The 16,720-nt window shown below is 38.8% G+C and overlaps 1 protein-coding gene across 5 annotated transcripts in view; it reads right to left on the bottom strand.

Annotated features, from left to right (window-relative positions):
- LRRC6 (leucine rich repeat containing 6) overlaps window positions 1–16,720 on the bottom strand; it is a 74,020-nt gene that overhangs the window by 38,674 nt on the left and 18,626 nt on the right. For 4 of the 5 annotated variants that reach the window (XM_033933613.1, XM_033933612.1, XM_033933611.1 and 1 more), the window contains 2 exons: window positions 1,253–1,425; window positions 181–389 (listed from right to left, as the gene is read on the bottom strand). In XM_033933613.1, the coding sequence (XP_033789504.1) occupies window positions 181–389; window positions 1,253–1,425 (382 nt within the window). Of the gene's footprint in view, window positions 1–180; window positions 390–1,235; window positions 1,426–16,720 lie in introns of all 5 variants that reach the window. The other variant, XM_033933615.1, reaches the window with a different exon arrangement.

The raw sequence follows: 16,720 nt of genomic DNA, 5'->3' as shown, positions 1-16,720 counted from the left end.
CCCAGGTAATAACCCTTGAAAACTGCTCTCTATAAATATAGGTTCAGCAGCTGTCATCAGAACAGTAGGGGCAAATATTTAAAATAGAGGGGCACTTTACAATTAAATTTAGCAGCAGCTGCTTCCAGCAGAGAAAGATGGTGATATCAGCAATACTATATATGTATAATATCTGCGTACCATCGTTTGTCAAATCTGGATTTGTTGTCCTTCTGCCTTTGTTTTTGTCTTTCTTCCTGTTCTTGCAATTTTTTTTGTCCTTCATCTCTTTCCTTAGCCCGTTTCTTTAGGTAGATCTCCTCCTGTTCGCCAATTTTCTTGCATACTTCCGGATAATTCTGTATTGCCTGGATCCGCTCTGAGCGTTCTATTTCTTTGCTGTCCAACCACTAGAGTATAAGGTGCATTTTATTAAAAGTGGAGAAGAGTTTGAGTGTGTGTTTTATCACAAGATGTTCTGTACCATTGCAACAGATATTGCTCCTTTTCTCCACCACTAGTTGGCAGTATATATAGCAAACCATATGGTTCAGTCGCTAGACGTCACATACAAGGCAACCATATGTTTTGGGGTTTTTTTGTTTGAATATATCTGAGATGAATGAATTTATTCCCTAGAGCAGGGCCCAATAAATCCCAGTAATAAGGTCACCATGCACCATGGCACTTAGAAATTGCATACTGGCACCTGGGATTTATTGCCCCACTGCTGCCACAAATTTTAATTTATTTTATTATACTCTGCTGTCGACCTCCACAGCACGTTCCCTCTGCCGCGATCCCGTACGTCAGAAGAGGGGTGGGACTGCGGCTCTGTTTGAACCTTTCCTCCAGGAATTTGTCCAAACCTTGTTTTTTATTTTCATGTTCTTTGCAATTTGCATTGTGGCCATATCTATAATTCACTGTAGGCTTTATTTACAGTAGGGTATGACTTTAAGGGCTCCTTTTACTGCGTTAGCAGTTTTAGCGCCTGCAGCTTTTTAGCGCGCGCTAAATCCGCGCTTCATGACTAGAACTAATGCCAGCTCAATGCTGGCGTTAGCGTCTAGCGCGGCCGGCAGTTTAGCACGCGCTATTATGTGTGTTAAACCGCTAACGCGGCTTCGTAAAAGCAGTCCTAAATCTGATAAAAGATTTACAAAATATCCAATAAACTTTCATGTTCCAAGAAATGTTAGCACATTAAACCTCAGATTTGAACATTTGAAAATTTTAACATTTGAAATTAGTACCACAAAGAGAGGCATGCCTTCAATTGAGGAAGAGTAGCCAACACAAACTGTCTGTAGCCTTCAAATTCGGTGCAAGGATTGCCCACCAAAAAGAGTTCTTCTAGATGTAAATTATGCTGTAAAACCCTTATATTTGAAAGTTCACCCACAAAATTCATTGTCAGGTCAAGTTTTTGTAGTGCTTCACAGCCTAAAGGAAAGGAAAGAAAAAAAAAAAAGCAGCGATTCATTTGGAAGAAACTTTTTTTTTTTAAATAATCTTTATTCATTTTAACACACTTTCAATAAGTGGAAACAGAATAGATAAACATTTAACACTTTAGATATCACTTAAAATTTTATAAGATTCATACAGATCATTACCCTCCCCCCACCCAACCTAATTTTATCATTAAAGTAACTATTAAATTTTATAATTTCAGAAATACATTATACATATTTTAAACCTAAATTACACATAAATAATCAATCAGACTTATTTATCAAACCTCAAAAATATGACCCTTCCCCCCCATTACCATCCGTATAAATAATCAATTAAAATAACCTTATAATCCTCCCACCTCCCCCTCCCTGGATGTGCATTTTTCTAACAACAAAAATCTTAGTTATAATAATTCTACAAAAGACATCAATGGGGCCCATATTAATTTAAAGTTTTTTATATTCCCTAACAAATCAGAGTTCATTTTCTCATATTTATAGATTAGACATAAACTAGCCCACCAGAATGTAAAGTTGAGACGATACCAGTTTTTCCAGTTACATGTAATCAATTGTATAGCTGTACTTGTCATAATTAAAAAAAGACGTCTTTTATATTTGTCTAGGGGATCTTTGATATGCAAGATGGTACCACAAATTACTACTCTCTGATTCTAAAATATTATTAATATGTCCCCAAATTGATCTCCAAAACATCAGTATTTTCGGCCAATAAAACAGTAGATGATCCAATGTTCCTATGTCAAGGTGACAGTGCCAGCACCTATTAGATATAGAATTATCTAACTTATTCAATCTAACTCGGGTCCAGAAAGAACGATGTAACAAAAAGAACAAAGTTTGTTTCATAGATACTGATGCTGTACACCCAGGAATGGGTTAAATTACCAGGAAGAAATGGAGCTGACATAAAATTGGGACTGTACTATCGCCCGCCTGGACAAACGGAAGCAAAAGACAAAGAACTGGAAGCAGAATTGAGGAGAGAATGCAAAAGCGGAAGTGTACTGGTGATGGGGGATTTCAACTACCCCGGGATAGACTGGAACATTGGGAACTCAAGCTGTGCGAGGGAAACGGAATTCCTGGAGGCTGTGGGAGACTGCTTCATGGAACAGCTTGTTAAAGAATCAACATGAGGAAATGCTACTCTCGACCTAATCCTAAACGGACTAGGGGGACCTGCAAAGGAAGTGGCAGTTGTAGGACCACTAGGAAATAGCGATCACAATATGATCCGGTACAAATTAGAGGTAGGAGCATCCAAAGTGAAAAGAACTGCAGCGACAACGCTCAACTTCAGGAAAGGGAACTATGAAGCTATGAGAGCAGTGGTGAAAAAGAAACTCAAAAATTGCTCAAAACGGATGGAAACCGTAGAGAAAGCATGGTCCATATTCAAGGACACGGTGCTGGACGCACAAAACCTGTACATTCCCAGGTTTAGGAAAGGGTGCAAAAAAAATCGAACAAAAGACCCGGTATGGATAACGGCAGAGGTAAAGAGGGCGATAGGAGATTTTAAAAAATCATTCCGAAAATGGAAAAAGGACCAAACCGAGGAAAACCGGAAAGAACACAAAAATTACCAGAAAGAATGTCACCGAGTGGTTAGAAATGCAAAGAGAGAATACGAGGAGAAGCTGGCTGAGAAATCCAAAAACTTCAAATCGTTCTTCAGATACGTCAAGGGGAAGCAACCGGCAAGGGAGGAAGTAGGACCGTTGGATGATGGAGACAGAAAGGGGGTGGTAAAGGAGGAAAAAGAGGTAGCCGACAGGTTAAACAAGTTCTTCTCGTCGGTCTTCACGAGCGAGGACACATCGAATGTACCAGAACCCGAAGAGACAATAAGTGGAGATCAAGAAGAAAAACTGGTGCATATAGAGATAAGCCATGAGGAGGTCCTCAAACAGATAGACAGACTAAAAAGCGACAAATCACCAGGCCCGGACGGAATCCACCCAAGGGTTCTAAAAGAGCTAAGGAACGAAATAGCGGAAACTCTCCGACAAATTTGCAACTTGTCCTTGAAAACTGGGGAGATCCCGGAGGACTGGAAAATAGCAAATGCCACACCTATCTTTAAAAAGGGATCGAAGGGTGACCCGGGGAACTACAGGCCAGTAAGCCTGACTTCAGTCCCAGGCAAGATGATGGAGGCACTGATAAAGGACACCATCTGTGAACACATAGAAAAGAATGGACAACTAAAAGCGAGCCAGCATGGTTTCTGCAAGGGAAGATCATGCCAAACAAACCTACTGCACTTCTTTGAAGGGATAAACAGCCAAATGGACAAAGGAGAACACGTAGACGTCATCTATCTCGACTTCCAAAAGGCCTTTGACACGGTGCCCCATGAGCGACTTCTTAGGAAGCTGTGGAGCCACGGGGTGGAAGGGGACGTACACAGATGGATTAAACACTGGTTGGCAGACAGAAAGCAATGGGTTGGAGTGAAGGGCCACTACTCAGACTGGCGGAAGGTCACGAGCGGTGTTCCCCAGGGGTCGGTGCTCGGACCGCTGCTGTTCAATGTATTCATAAACGACCTAGAAGCGGGGACGGAGTGTGAAGTTATAAAATTTGCGGATGACACCAAACTCTGCAGCAGGGTTAGAACCATGGAAGAATGTGAAGACCTACAAAGGGACCTAAACAAACCGGAAGAGTGGGCAAGCAAATGGCAAATGTGCTTTAATATAGAGAAATGCAAGGTCATGCATTTAGGGAAAAAACCCCCGATGTTCAGCTACAAAATTGGGGGGGGGGGGGGGGTCAGTGCTAGGGGATAATAACCTTGAAAAAGACTTGGGTGTGCTGGTAGATAATACAATGAAACCAACGGAACAATGTGCAGCAGCCTCCAAGAAAGCAAACAGAATGTTGGGTATTATTAAGAAGGGCATTACAACCAGGACGAAGGAAGTCATCATGCCGCTGTATCGTGCGATGGTTCGCCCGCATCTGGAGTACTGTGTCCAGTATTGGTCACCGTACCTCAAGAAGGACATGGCGATACTTGAAAGGGTCCAGAGAAGAGCGACGAAAATGATAAAAGGTATGGAAAACCTTTCATACCCAGACAGGTTGGGAAGGCTGGGGCTCTTCTCCCTTGAAAAGAGGAGACTCAGAGGAGACATGATTGAGACTTTCAAGATCATGAAAGGCATAGAAAGGGTGGGAAGGGACAGATTCTTCAGATTATTGGGAACCACAAGCACAAGGGGGCACTCAGAGAAGCTGAAAGGGGACAATTTCAGAACCAATGCTAGGAAGTTCTTTTTTACGCAGAGGGTGATGGACACCTGGAATGTGCTTCCGGAGGTTGTGATAGGACAAAGTACACTAAGGGGGGTTCAAGGGAGGATTGGATAAATTCCTGAACGATAGGGGGATTGAAGGATACAGATTGAGGTAGAGATAGGTTTTAGATAGAGTATGGATAGAAGGATAAAAGGGATTAGAGAAGGATCACATTACAGGTCATGGGCCTGAAGGGCCGCTGCGGGTGCGGACTGCTGGGCACGATGGACCTCGGGTCTGTCCCAGCAGAGGCAACTTCTTATGTTCTTATGTTCATCCTCCAAAACCAAATACGTGGCCATCAAGATGCAGAAATATACTGCTTGATCTCGATGCTCCAAATATCTCTAAGAGCGTTTTTGGGTTTTTTATTCATAAGTTCAGATATTAATTTATACCACTTAGCGGCTTAATGTCCTAGCATGTCTGCCTGAAAACAGAGGAATTGCAGGCTATGAAAATTTTTTAAATTACGCCATTCAGGGAACCCTTTTTGAATAGCCTGCTTCAGTTGCAACCATTTGTAAAATTTACATTTTGAAATACATTACATTACATTACATTACATAAGTGATTTCTATTCCGCTTGTGCCTTGCGGTTCTAAGCGGATTACAAGTTAGAAGACTGGACATTTCCAGTAGCATTGCAGTACATATAAACAAGAATGCGTTAAGTTACAATTGTTGTTCTGGACTTTTCCAGGATAAATTGGTAGTAGATAGTAGATAGTGATAGGTTATTTAGACGAATAGAGATAATATTGTCCGGATTCTGTTGTTTAGACGAGTAGAGATAATACTGTTCGGATTCGGGTGTTGCTGGTGGTGGTGTTTGGGTAGTCATGAGAGCATTATCTTAAACTTTTGTGAGGTTATGATGATGGGAAGTGTTTTTTGAAGAGATGAGTTTTGATTTCTTTTCGGAATGCTTTAATGTCTATTGATTTGGTCAGTAGATTGGTGATGGTAGTATCGATCTTTGCTGCCTGTGTCGCTAAAAAGGCTGTCGTATAGTTTCTTTCGTCGTGTTCCTTTGAGAGGGGGGTGAGTGAATAGGCTCTGGGTTCTCCTTGATCTGTGTGAGAGGTTACGGTGTAGTCTGTTGTTTAGGTAGCTGGGTGCTGTTCCATGTATTACCTTGTATAGTAGACAGTAGAATTTGAACTGAGATCTTGCTTTTATTGGTAGCCAGTGTGAGTCTAAGTATGCTTTGGTGATGTGGTCGTATTTGCCTAGTGAGTAGATGATTCTGAGGGCTGTGTTCTGAACTGTCTGTAATTGTTTTATCATGTAATTTGGGCATGATAGGTATAGGCTGTTACAGTAATCTACAATACTCAGTACTAGGGATTGTACTAATATCTTGTATTGATCTTTGTTGAAGAATTTTCTTATTTTTCTTAGGTTACGTATTGTGAAGAATGCTCTTTGGATGATTTTGTGGATTTGAGACTGCATTGTGCAATTTCTGTCTAGTAGGATTCCCAGGATTTTGAGTGTGCTTTGCATTGGGTACTTGATTGTGTTTACTTCTAGTTCTGTGAGAGATGGTTTTTTTTCCCTTTCCAGTAGTAGGAATTTAGTTTTTTCCGAGTTCAGTTTTAGTTTATGACTTGACATCCATTTTTCTACCGTTTCCATTATCATTTTCAGGTAGTTTGTGGATAAGGGGTCTTGAATATTAAAGGGGAGGAGGATAGTTATATCATCTGCGTAGCTGAATGATACTGTGTTTAGGGCGTCTAGGGTTATGCCTAGGGATGCTATGAAGAGGTTGAATAATATGGGTGATAATGGTGATCCTTGTGGTACTCCACATGGGTTTGACCATGGGTCGGATATGTGCTCTTTTGATTTGACTTTGTATGTTCGTGTTTTGAGGAAGCTTTGGAACCATTTGTGAACATTACCTGAAATTCCTATTGCGTCTAATATCTGGAGTAGTGTGTGATGGTCAACTAGGTCGAATGCTGCAGAGAGATCGAGTTGAATGAGAAGCAGCTTGTTTCCTTTGCTGAGGTGTTGTCGGGCAATGTCTAATAGTGATACCAATAGAGTTTCTGTGCTGTGGTTGGATCTGAATCCAGATTGTGATGGATGTAGTATGTGATGGTCTTCAAGGTAGTTGGAGAGGTGTTGTGCGACAAGGCCTTCTGTTATTTTAATGTATAGAGGGATTGAAGCGATTGGTCTATAGTTTGCAGGATTATCTATAGGACCTTTGGGATCTTTTAGGATAGGTGTAATTATGATTTCTCCTAATTCCGGTGGGAAATGACCTTCACTTAGTGTTGTTTGAAGCCATAGTGTGAGGCTAGCTTTAAATTTGGTGGAAGCTGTTGCTAGTAAGTATGAGGGACAGTTGTTCAAGTCACATGAGGATTTGCTGTATTTTTTGTAAAGCCTGTTCAAGTCTGACCATTGTATCTTTGGGAAGTTTGTCCATATCCTGTCTGCTGGGATTGCTTCATCTGTTTTGGGATTAATTCGTATTTCTTCTATGTTGATTCTTGAATTGTTGAATGTGGATCTGGTTGTGATGATTTTGCGTTTGAAGTGATCCGCTAATTGGGTGGCTGTGGGGGTTTGGTTTCCTTGGGTGGCGAGAAATGGTTTGGTATCGGTGAGATTTCTTAAGATGTCAAAAAGTATTCTTGTGTCTGGTTTTTCTGTGCTGATGAGTTTGGAGTAGTAGTTTTTTCGTTTTTCCTTCAGTTTGGTATTGTATTGTTTGATTAGGATTTTCCATTCATCTTTGATGTTGTTGTGTTTTTGTTTTTTCCATGACCTTTCTAATTGTCTGCATTTTCTTTTTAGTTGTAGAAGTTCGTTGTCGAACCATTTATTAGATGGTCTGTCTATTTTGTTTTTGTTTTTTATTGGAGCAAGTTCGTTTAGTGTGGATTCACTGAGGGTCCTCCAGCTGTTTATGAATTCTTTGGGGTTGTTGGGGTCGATTTCGGGGTCGACTGTGTTCCAGAATGTGTGAGGTTCGATTTTCGGTCTGAATTTGATGAGTGTTTTCTTTGGGGTGGGTTTGTTGTTATTTTGAGCCCAGTTGATAGTGAATGAATATTTGAAATGGTCTGACCATAGAGTAGGGTGCCAGGACCCGTTTGAGATGTAGATGTTTTGTGTGTTTTGATTTGGAGATGAGTAAGCTGCTATATCAAGTTGATGACCTTTTTCGTGTGTGGGTTCTGGGTTGAGAATTTGATAGGATAAAGTGTTGAGGTATGAGAGTATATCTGTTGTTTGTTTGGATGATTGATCTTCTAAGTGGAGATTTAAGTCTCCGAGGATCAAGTTATGTGTGGAGGAGAGTGAGTTCTGGAAGATGAATTCTTCAAGTTCTTGTTTTGAAGTATTCCATTTACCTGGTGTAATGTAGCAAATAAGACAGTTCAGATTTCCATTGAGTGATTTGTCAGATATTTGGCAGGCTAGCAGATCAAGATAAGGGGTGGAGTGCTTGGTTAGTACGTCGATGTTGAGGTTGTTTTTTGTTATGATTGCTAGACCTCCTCCTCTTCTGTTTTCTCGACATACTACTTCAAGTTTATATCCTTTGGGGCAGAATTCTGTGATGCTTGGATCTGACTCAGAGGTGAGCCATGTTTCGGTTAGGAAGAGACAGCCTAGATTGTCTTTGGTCAGCCAATCTTTGATTAATTCTGCCTTTGGGCTTACGGATCTGATGTTCATATATGCGCAAGCAATTGTAGTGTATTTTGTGGTTGGTGTAGTGGTTGTATTGATGATAGTTCTTGGTGAGGTTTGGTATTTTTGTGTGTTTGAGTTAGGTTTTGGTGGGGGTCTTTTTCCCCAGATGGTGGGGATGCTGGCTTGGCTGGATGGTGGGCATGGAGTTAGTGTTCTAGTGGTATGCAGTTTTCTGGTATGTTGAACAGGTCTGTGTGTTGTTGTTAGGATAGGGATGGTTTGTATTTGGTAGCCTGTGGTTTTCCATTTTGCTATAAATGTGGCAATTAGTATGAGGGCAAGAATGAGGTTGTGTGTACGCAGTGCCATTTTTTTTTTTTTTTTGTTTTTTTGTTTTTTGTTTTTTTTTAAATTTGTGAGGATTGCGGTTTGGTAGTTATTTGAGTTGGTTGTGAGAGTGGATGTATGGGTTGTGTTCAGAATTCGCTGGAGAGGTGGTTTGAGAGGCAGGGGCTCTAATAGAGAGCAGAGTCCTCCTGTTTGCACGGCGTCAGACGGAGGAAGGAGGGACAAGATGTCAGAGACTTCCTCCTTCCTCTGCCTAGGAAGTCGCTGCGGGGAGAGGCTTTCGGTGGCCCTCAAGGGCTGAAGAAGAAAAATCCGACTCAAAAGTCGGGCTGCGTCGGCGATCCCCGGTGGCTGGAGAGGCAGGGGCTCTAAGAGAGAGCTGAGTCCTCCTGCTTGCACGGCGTCGGGCGGAGGAAGGAGGGACAAGATGGCAGAAACTTCCTCCTTCCTCTGCCTAGGAAGTCGCTGGGTGGGGGAGGCTTTCGGTGGCCCTCAAGGGCTGAAGAAAAAGTCCGACTCAGAAGTCGGTCTGCGTTCGGTGATCCGCGGTTGCTGGAGCGGCAGGGGCTCTAAGGGAGAGCAGAGTCCTCCTGCTTGCACGGCGTCGGGCGGAGGAAGGAGGGACAAGATGGCAGAAACTTCCTCCTTCCTCTGCCTAGGAAGTCGCTGCGGGGAGAGGCTTTCGGTGGCCCTCAAGGGCTGAAGAAGAAAAATCCGACTCAAAAGTCGGGCTGCGTCGGCGATCCCCGGTGGCTGGAGAGGCAGGGGCTCTAAGAGAGAGCTGAGTCCTCCTGCTTGCACGGCGTCGGGCGGAGGAAGGAGGCTAAAAGATTGTTGCAATCATGAAAAATCAAGCAAATTTCCATTTAAAATAACATCTTCTAATGTTCTTATGCCTACTTGCATCCAATCCTTCCAGGCAATTTTAGACCCATCTATTTGTATCTTGGAGTTCAGCCATAGGGAGTGACACAAAGACTGTTCTATAGGAATTTCAGTTAACTTATTTATACATCTAAGGGTCTTCCAAGTATCCAAAATAATGGTATTATCCTTAGCATAACTAGGTAGTTTAATGTCCAATACATGAGACAGACGCATTGGGGACATAATATTCCATTCCAAAATTAACCACTCTGGATAATGTTCCATGAGATCAGGCAGGATCCAGTACATACCCTGACGTAGAATATAGGCCTGATGATACCTATAAAAATTTGGAAAATTTACCCCTCCCTCCACAATTGGTTTTTGTAGTGATACTAAAGCAATTCTAGCAGTTTTGCCCATCCAAACAAATTTTGTAAGAATACTATTCAATTTTTTGTTAAAAGAACCTTGAAAATAAATTGGTAACATTCCCATTTGGTAACACACCACATGCAAAATCATCATTTTCACTGTTTGAACTCTCCCCACTAAGATAAATTAACGGATTCCATTGCTCACACATTTCTGTAACCTTTAACAATAAAGATTTTTCATTTATTTTCATTGTTTCTTCCAGTGTCTTATAAATCCAAATTACCAAATATTTTATACCCTCTTCTTTCCAAAGAAAAGGGAACTGATCAAACAATCCTTTTTGAGAATGTATATTAAGCGGAAGGATTTCTGATTTATTCCAATTTATTTTATATCCTGAAAATTTTCTGAATCTTTCGATCAAGTCTAATAAATGTGGAATAGTAGATTCAGGATTCCTCAAATGAAGCAAAATATCATCTGCATATGCAGAAACTTTGTATTCCCGACCAGCATAAAGAATACCTTGAATCTCCTCTACTTGTCGAATAGCCAATAATAAAGGTTCCAATACAATATCAAACAACAGAGGAGATAAGGGACATCCCTGACTAACTCCCCTCTCCAGACAAAAGCCATCTGAAAAAGAATTATTTATATACAATATAGCCAAAGGGGAGTTATACAAAGCTTTGATCATTTGTATAAATCCAGAACCCACGTGGCCCAAACCAATCCATTGCTTGGTACATAAAAGTCCATTCTACACAATCAAATGCCTTCTCCACATCCAAAGATACAGAGAAGGCTGGATCTTCCATGGATTTTGTTAGGGTCAACATATGAAGAGCCAATCTAGTGTTATGTGAGGAATGTCTATGAGCAACAAATCCGGTTTGGTGCATACCTATAATATAAGGGAGAGCCTCAGCCAAGCGTAGAGCCAATAACTTAGCCAACAGTTTTCCATCAACATTTATCAAAGATATTGGCCTGTAGTTTGAAACCAATAAAGGATCTTTATTTGGCTTTGGCAAAACTATAGTCAAAGATTCTGCCATAGTAACTGAAATGCAGCCTTTATTCAGTTGAACCTGATATAAATTTAATAAATAAGGCAGTAATGTATTTTGAAATGATTTATAAAACTCCATAGTGTATCCATCCCCTCCTGGAGCAGACCAACTCTAAGGGACTTCAATGCTGTCTGAATCTCCTTCAATGTAATATGTGCATCAAGAGATCCTTTTATATGCTCGGGAATTTTAGGACCCTTGATTAAATTCAAAAACTCTAATCCATCAAGTTCTTTATTTGAATAAAGCTCAGAAGAATACAAAGTCTTATAATATTTCAAAAATTGTTTTAATATATTATCAATTTGAGAATGAGTAATAGCCACAATGTTTACTTTCCTTTTTTTTTGCTTTTAAATAAATAGCTAGTAATCTTCCCGCTTTATTCAAGTTTCCATAATACAAAACCTGTTGAGTAAATAATTCCTTCCTAGCCCATTTAGAAGAGATCTCATTATATTTATATTTAGCTTTTAAGAGTGACTGGAATGTATCATGCTCCCATTTTACCGTTAATTTTGCTTCTAATTCCTTAATCTTTTCCTCCAATTCAGAGAACATAAGCCGAGTATGAAATTATATGTCCTCTCATGGTAGCTTTAAAAGCATAATAATTCGTTCAAATATAACTTGTTCCCCGCACTTAAACACCACTGTATATATAGGCTGTTGCTTGAGCCACACTTCTCATTTAAAAATTTCTCATCAGCCTTTATAATGGAACTCAAGCGCTCACATTTACAATGCCATTAATGTGTTTCTGGGCATATAACTTTATTGTGAGCTATGATCGGTCCTTTTATTATTATTAATTACTTAAAATTTGTTTTATTTTATTTTAACTATTAACTGTAGCCATTTACTACAAAAATTTCCTTATATCATTATTGTAGTAGTACTTAGCTTGTGAATACTACACAGCCATAAGGGAATTTTTGTAGTAAATGGCTACAGTTAATAGTTAAAATAAAATAAAACAAATTTTAAGTAATTAATAATAATAAAAGAATAAAAGGACCGATCATAGCTCACAATAAAGTTATATGCCCAGAAATACATTAATGGCATTGTAACTGTGAGCACTTGTTATGCTTATGGCTAGGGGGGTAACTGAAACTCTGCATACTATTGACATGTATCCACAAGTCTGCTTATCTGACATCCTGACTTCCTTTACCTGTGTGTCGCCCAAATAACATCAAAAGGATAGTAAAGCCAGATGGTAAACCAGTCTCTGCAACACCTCCTTGATAACATCAAAAGGACAGTAAAAAGCCAGATGGGAAACCAGTCTTTGCAACACCTCCTTGATAATATCAAAAGGACAGGACCGGGTGTGCCTGAATCGTAATAGCAAGACCAGCTGTTTTACTATGAACTCAGCAGTTTTTTCATCCTATATAAGAACGGAATTCTGCCCCTAAGAATTAGAATCCAAGACGTCTATAGGGACAGAATCCAAGACGTCTAAAGGGACAGTCTCCCGTGTCTACCCACCTATCAATTGCAGGGATTCCCAATTGTGAAGGAGGAGTGTTTGCCTGAGATTACGGTGATGTTATTCTATTTTTATATTCATCTATATATATGTCTAATAAAGTGTTATTGTTTATGCATTATATTGTCTGTGTGCTTTTCTGAGTGTCACTGATCATCCCATTTGACAGAAATAAGTGGCGGAACAGCACTTGAGTTCCATTATGAAATTCTTTTATTATAAAGGTTGATGAGAAATTTTTAAATGAGAAGTGTGGCTCGAGCAACAGCCTATATATACAGTGGTGTTTAAGCTTAAAAGCATCCCATATAGTTTCCAATGAGATCTCATCTGAGGAGTTAAGTTGAAAATATTCCTCCATTATTGTCTGAAATTCTTCAATAAATTTTGTGTACCCAGGCAATATATTATTGAACCTCCATCTCGTTCCGTCAATTCAAATTCTATCCATACTCCACCATGATCTGATAAAATAATTGGATCAATGGCAGCTTTCCTGACCTGTTGTACTAGATTATCTGAAACAAAAATATAATCAATCCTAGAAAATGATTTGTGAACATGTGAACAAAAAGAAAATTCCCTTGCATTAAAGTTTAAGATTCTCCATATATCTTTCAGTACACAAACTTGAATCAGATTATCCAATCCTAATGATTTTATCACTCTACTAGGTATTTTAGCCAATAGTGGATCCATAACAGCATTAAAATCCCCCACCACCACTATTAGTCTCAGCCAGAGGTAGAAGATTATGTTGGAGTGTTTTGAAAAATTATATTTGATTTGAATTAGGAGCATAGATATTAAAAAGCGTCAGAGTATCATTGCCTAAACTCATGTTCGCATGTACCCATCTTCCCATAGGATCAGCTGAAATTAAACTAAATGATGCCTTACCATTTTTATTTATTAGTATAGCAACCCCCGCCTTCTTTCCTACAGCAGGAGCATAAAAACAATGTTTGACCCAGTCTCCTTCTAACTTTTTAGATTCCATATCAGATAAATGGGTCTCTTGAATATAATAAATATCTGCATTTTGTTTTTTTTTTTTAAATTAAGTGTTTTTTTTTTCTTTTTATAGGGTGATTAAGCCCATTGACGTTTAATGTAAATATTTTCATATACATTTTAAAATGTTAACAAAAACTTTCCTATCAAGTAAATAAATATATAACAAATTTAAATTTAAATTATAACCCATGCACATCCAGAAACCAACACTCCACAAAAAAAAACCCTTTTCCCACCCCCCTCCCCTTTGAATAATACGAATACTTGAAAGCACTTATCAAGACCAACAATTAACAGCTTCCCCCAAGCATTTAAAACCACCATACTAAAATTTGTAGATTCTTCCCTCCCCAATAACATATCTATATATCCTGTCAAATCAAAACTTAAATGAACATCATCTTTAAAAAAATAATTTTGAAATTATTATTTTGAATATCAATTAGTAGTCATTAATTAAGCATAAATAGTGAACTTAATATTATATTCTTAGAATCATTGAGTCACATAAATTAAATCAAATTATTTATCTATGTCAAAATATCCCGCATTACATAAGTTAATATTGATTCTTATTAAAGAAACATCCTCATCTTCTAACTTTAAATTCCTTATATTAAGAATTATTATCTTATAATCATACAAAAGAATATATCATACTACTCAAAACTGTATAAATGAGCACCATATAAACCTTTAGATGTATTTCATCATCTTTTACTAAAGAATTTACTTTATAACCCTCTCAAAACCATCAAGAATGTTTTTTTAAAATTTAGGACCCTTTTTCCCCTTTAAATATAAAATTAATTGTGTAATCTGACATAGTATAGTTGTAAATTATGTTAATATGACCAACTTAAAGAGTCTTTATGTATTGACTTTATTTATGAATCATTTGGGCTATTCCATTTTTCCTTTTCATATAAAATAGGAATTTAATCTACTTAATTGACAATTGTTTATTAAAAGAATCATTATGAAATTGGGAACTTTTAGTAATGTAATTCATTCTTTCTTTAATGTTTTATTACAATTGGGTAACCTCAACATTAATATTGAATCTATATAACCCATTTGTTCTTAGATTTATAAATCTTAATAAAGATGATGTTAGCTAGAATGGTATATGGTACTCAATTACCTTATTATGGGTTAATCATTCAGTACTTAGCTGTAAGCAATATTTAATATATATTAGTATTTCATTAAATATGATGAATGTGTGACCATTTTCTTTCCTGAAATCTCACATCTCGAAATAATTAAGTGTATATCATTATGAAGAGATAAAAATTCAGTGAATTGAGATTTTGGAAATGACTTTAAAGATATTAGCATATTTATTTATTAAAGATCACAGAAACTGTATGAAAAATTAGAATTAGAAACAGTGTGAAGAATATAAAAAAGAAAAAAAAAGAGATTAGAATAGAATAGAGGGCACATTTGGGTGAGCCAATGATGAGTGCTGCCACATTGTACTGCAGGAACCAACAAGCAGACAAGTGGCATTCTGAGATTCCCCTTGTGTCTTTGAAAAGTATTATAAGCTGCTTCATAAAGCATGATATAAATTTAAACAATAGTTTGAAAAATCTTTGAGTAAAATCTTCTAAAGACATGTGAGATCCACCTTTGTATCCTGCATGCAACTGACCAAGCAATGCTCATGGCTCGCTAGCTACCCAGATATTTTCATGCCTAATGATTGAAATCACCAACTAAAACAGCCATCCTAATCCCTCCCTCCTGGGCAGAAGCTGCTTTTCCATCTCATAAACCATTCTTTGACCAGAGCTTCTCAAACTGTGGGTTTGGATCCCAAATGAGATCATAAAACCTGTGTTTTGCGTCACAACCTTTGCGGGCTCTTCATAGGTGCATCATTACTCTGCATCTTCAGGGAAAGGAGAGAGGGTCACACAATTTTATTTGGCTGTGATTACAGAGTCACAACCACAAAAGACTGATAAGCATTACTCCAGACCTCTATCACAGCTCCTTCTCCAAGCTGAACAGCCCTAATTGTTTAGCCTTTCTTTACAGGGCTAGCCCTTCTCTGTACCTTACCAGTTCCACTGTATCTTTCTTTGAGATTAGTTAACCAGAACTACAGATGATTTTCAACGTGCAGTTGTTGTATGGATCAATACAGACATACATGGAGGCTCATTTTCAAAGCACATAGACAAAGTTACATGTTACTAAGGAATTTTGTAAATCTGTGTGCTTGGAAAATGTGCACCTATGATATTAGTCATTTTATTCTCCATTCTTTCTGAATAAATTCTAATATTCCAGTTCATGTTTTGACCATGACTACACACTGAGCTGAGAATTTCAACATATTGTCCACAATGACTGAGAACATTTTCCTAAGTAATGATTCTTAAAACGGAAACCAGCATTCCACCAATTGACAATTCCATAATGAACCTAAAAATAATAGGATGGCAGACCAGAAAGATTTAATAAGAGGACATTGCCACAATGCATGAGATAAAGTATTCGGATCTTTCTCACATTTGATACAAATAGGAGAATTAACTAAACCAGCGTGAAATGCTTGTACCTGTGAAAAATATGCCGTATGCAAAACTCTACGGGGCTCATTATAAAAAAAAAAAACCTCTAAAAAGTGGCCTAAATGGCTACTTGGACGATCAAAAAGCCTGATCGTCCAAGTACCCATAATCAAAGCTGGTTTTAGACGTATCTAAAACCAGCTTAGGCCTTTCACCTGCCTCTAAACGCACAGAGAGAAAAGAGGCATTTTTAGAGGAGGGGAAAGGGCGGGTGATGGGCGGGAGGTGGGCTGACCTAGACCTAGGCGTGCAACAGGTATAACCAAAACTTTAGGCAGGTTGCCTAGTTGGCACTTATACGTTTTGACTTAGACCAAGTCAAAACAGGTATAAGTGCCGAAAAGGGGCCGCTGAGCTGATCGTGGCTGCTGCGATCAGCTCAGCGGCCCCAGCAACCTGCCTACCCCCCTACAGCAATGATCGCAGCAGGAGAGATGGCTCATCTCCCCTGAAGCGATCTGCCCTTCCCCCCCAACGATAAGGGCAGGAGGGAGCCCAAGCCCTCCTGGCCCGTGG

This window comes from Geotrypetes seraphini, chromosome 2 (genome assembly GCF_902459505.1).
Source record: "Geotrypetes seraphini chromosome 2, aGeoSer1.1, whole genome shotgun sequence".
Lineage (NCBI taxonomy): Eukaryota > Metazoa > Chordata > Amphibia > Gymnophiona > Dermophiidae > Geotrypetes > Geotrypetes seraphini.
This window is presented reverse-complemented; position numbering and strand designations above follow the sequence as displayed.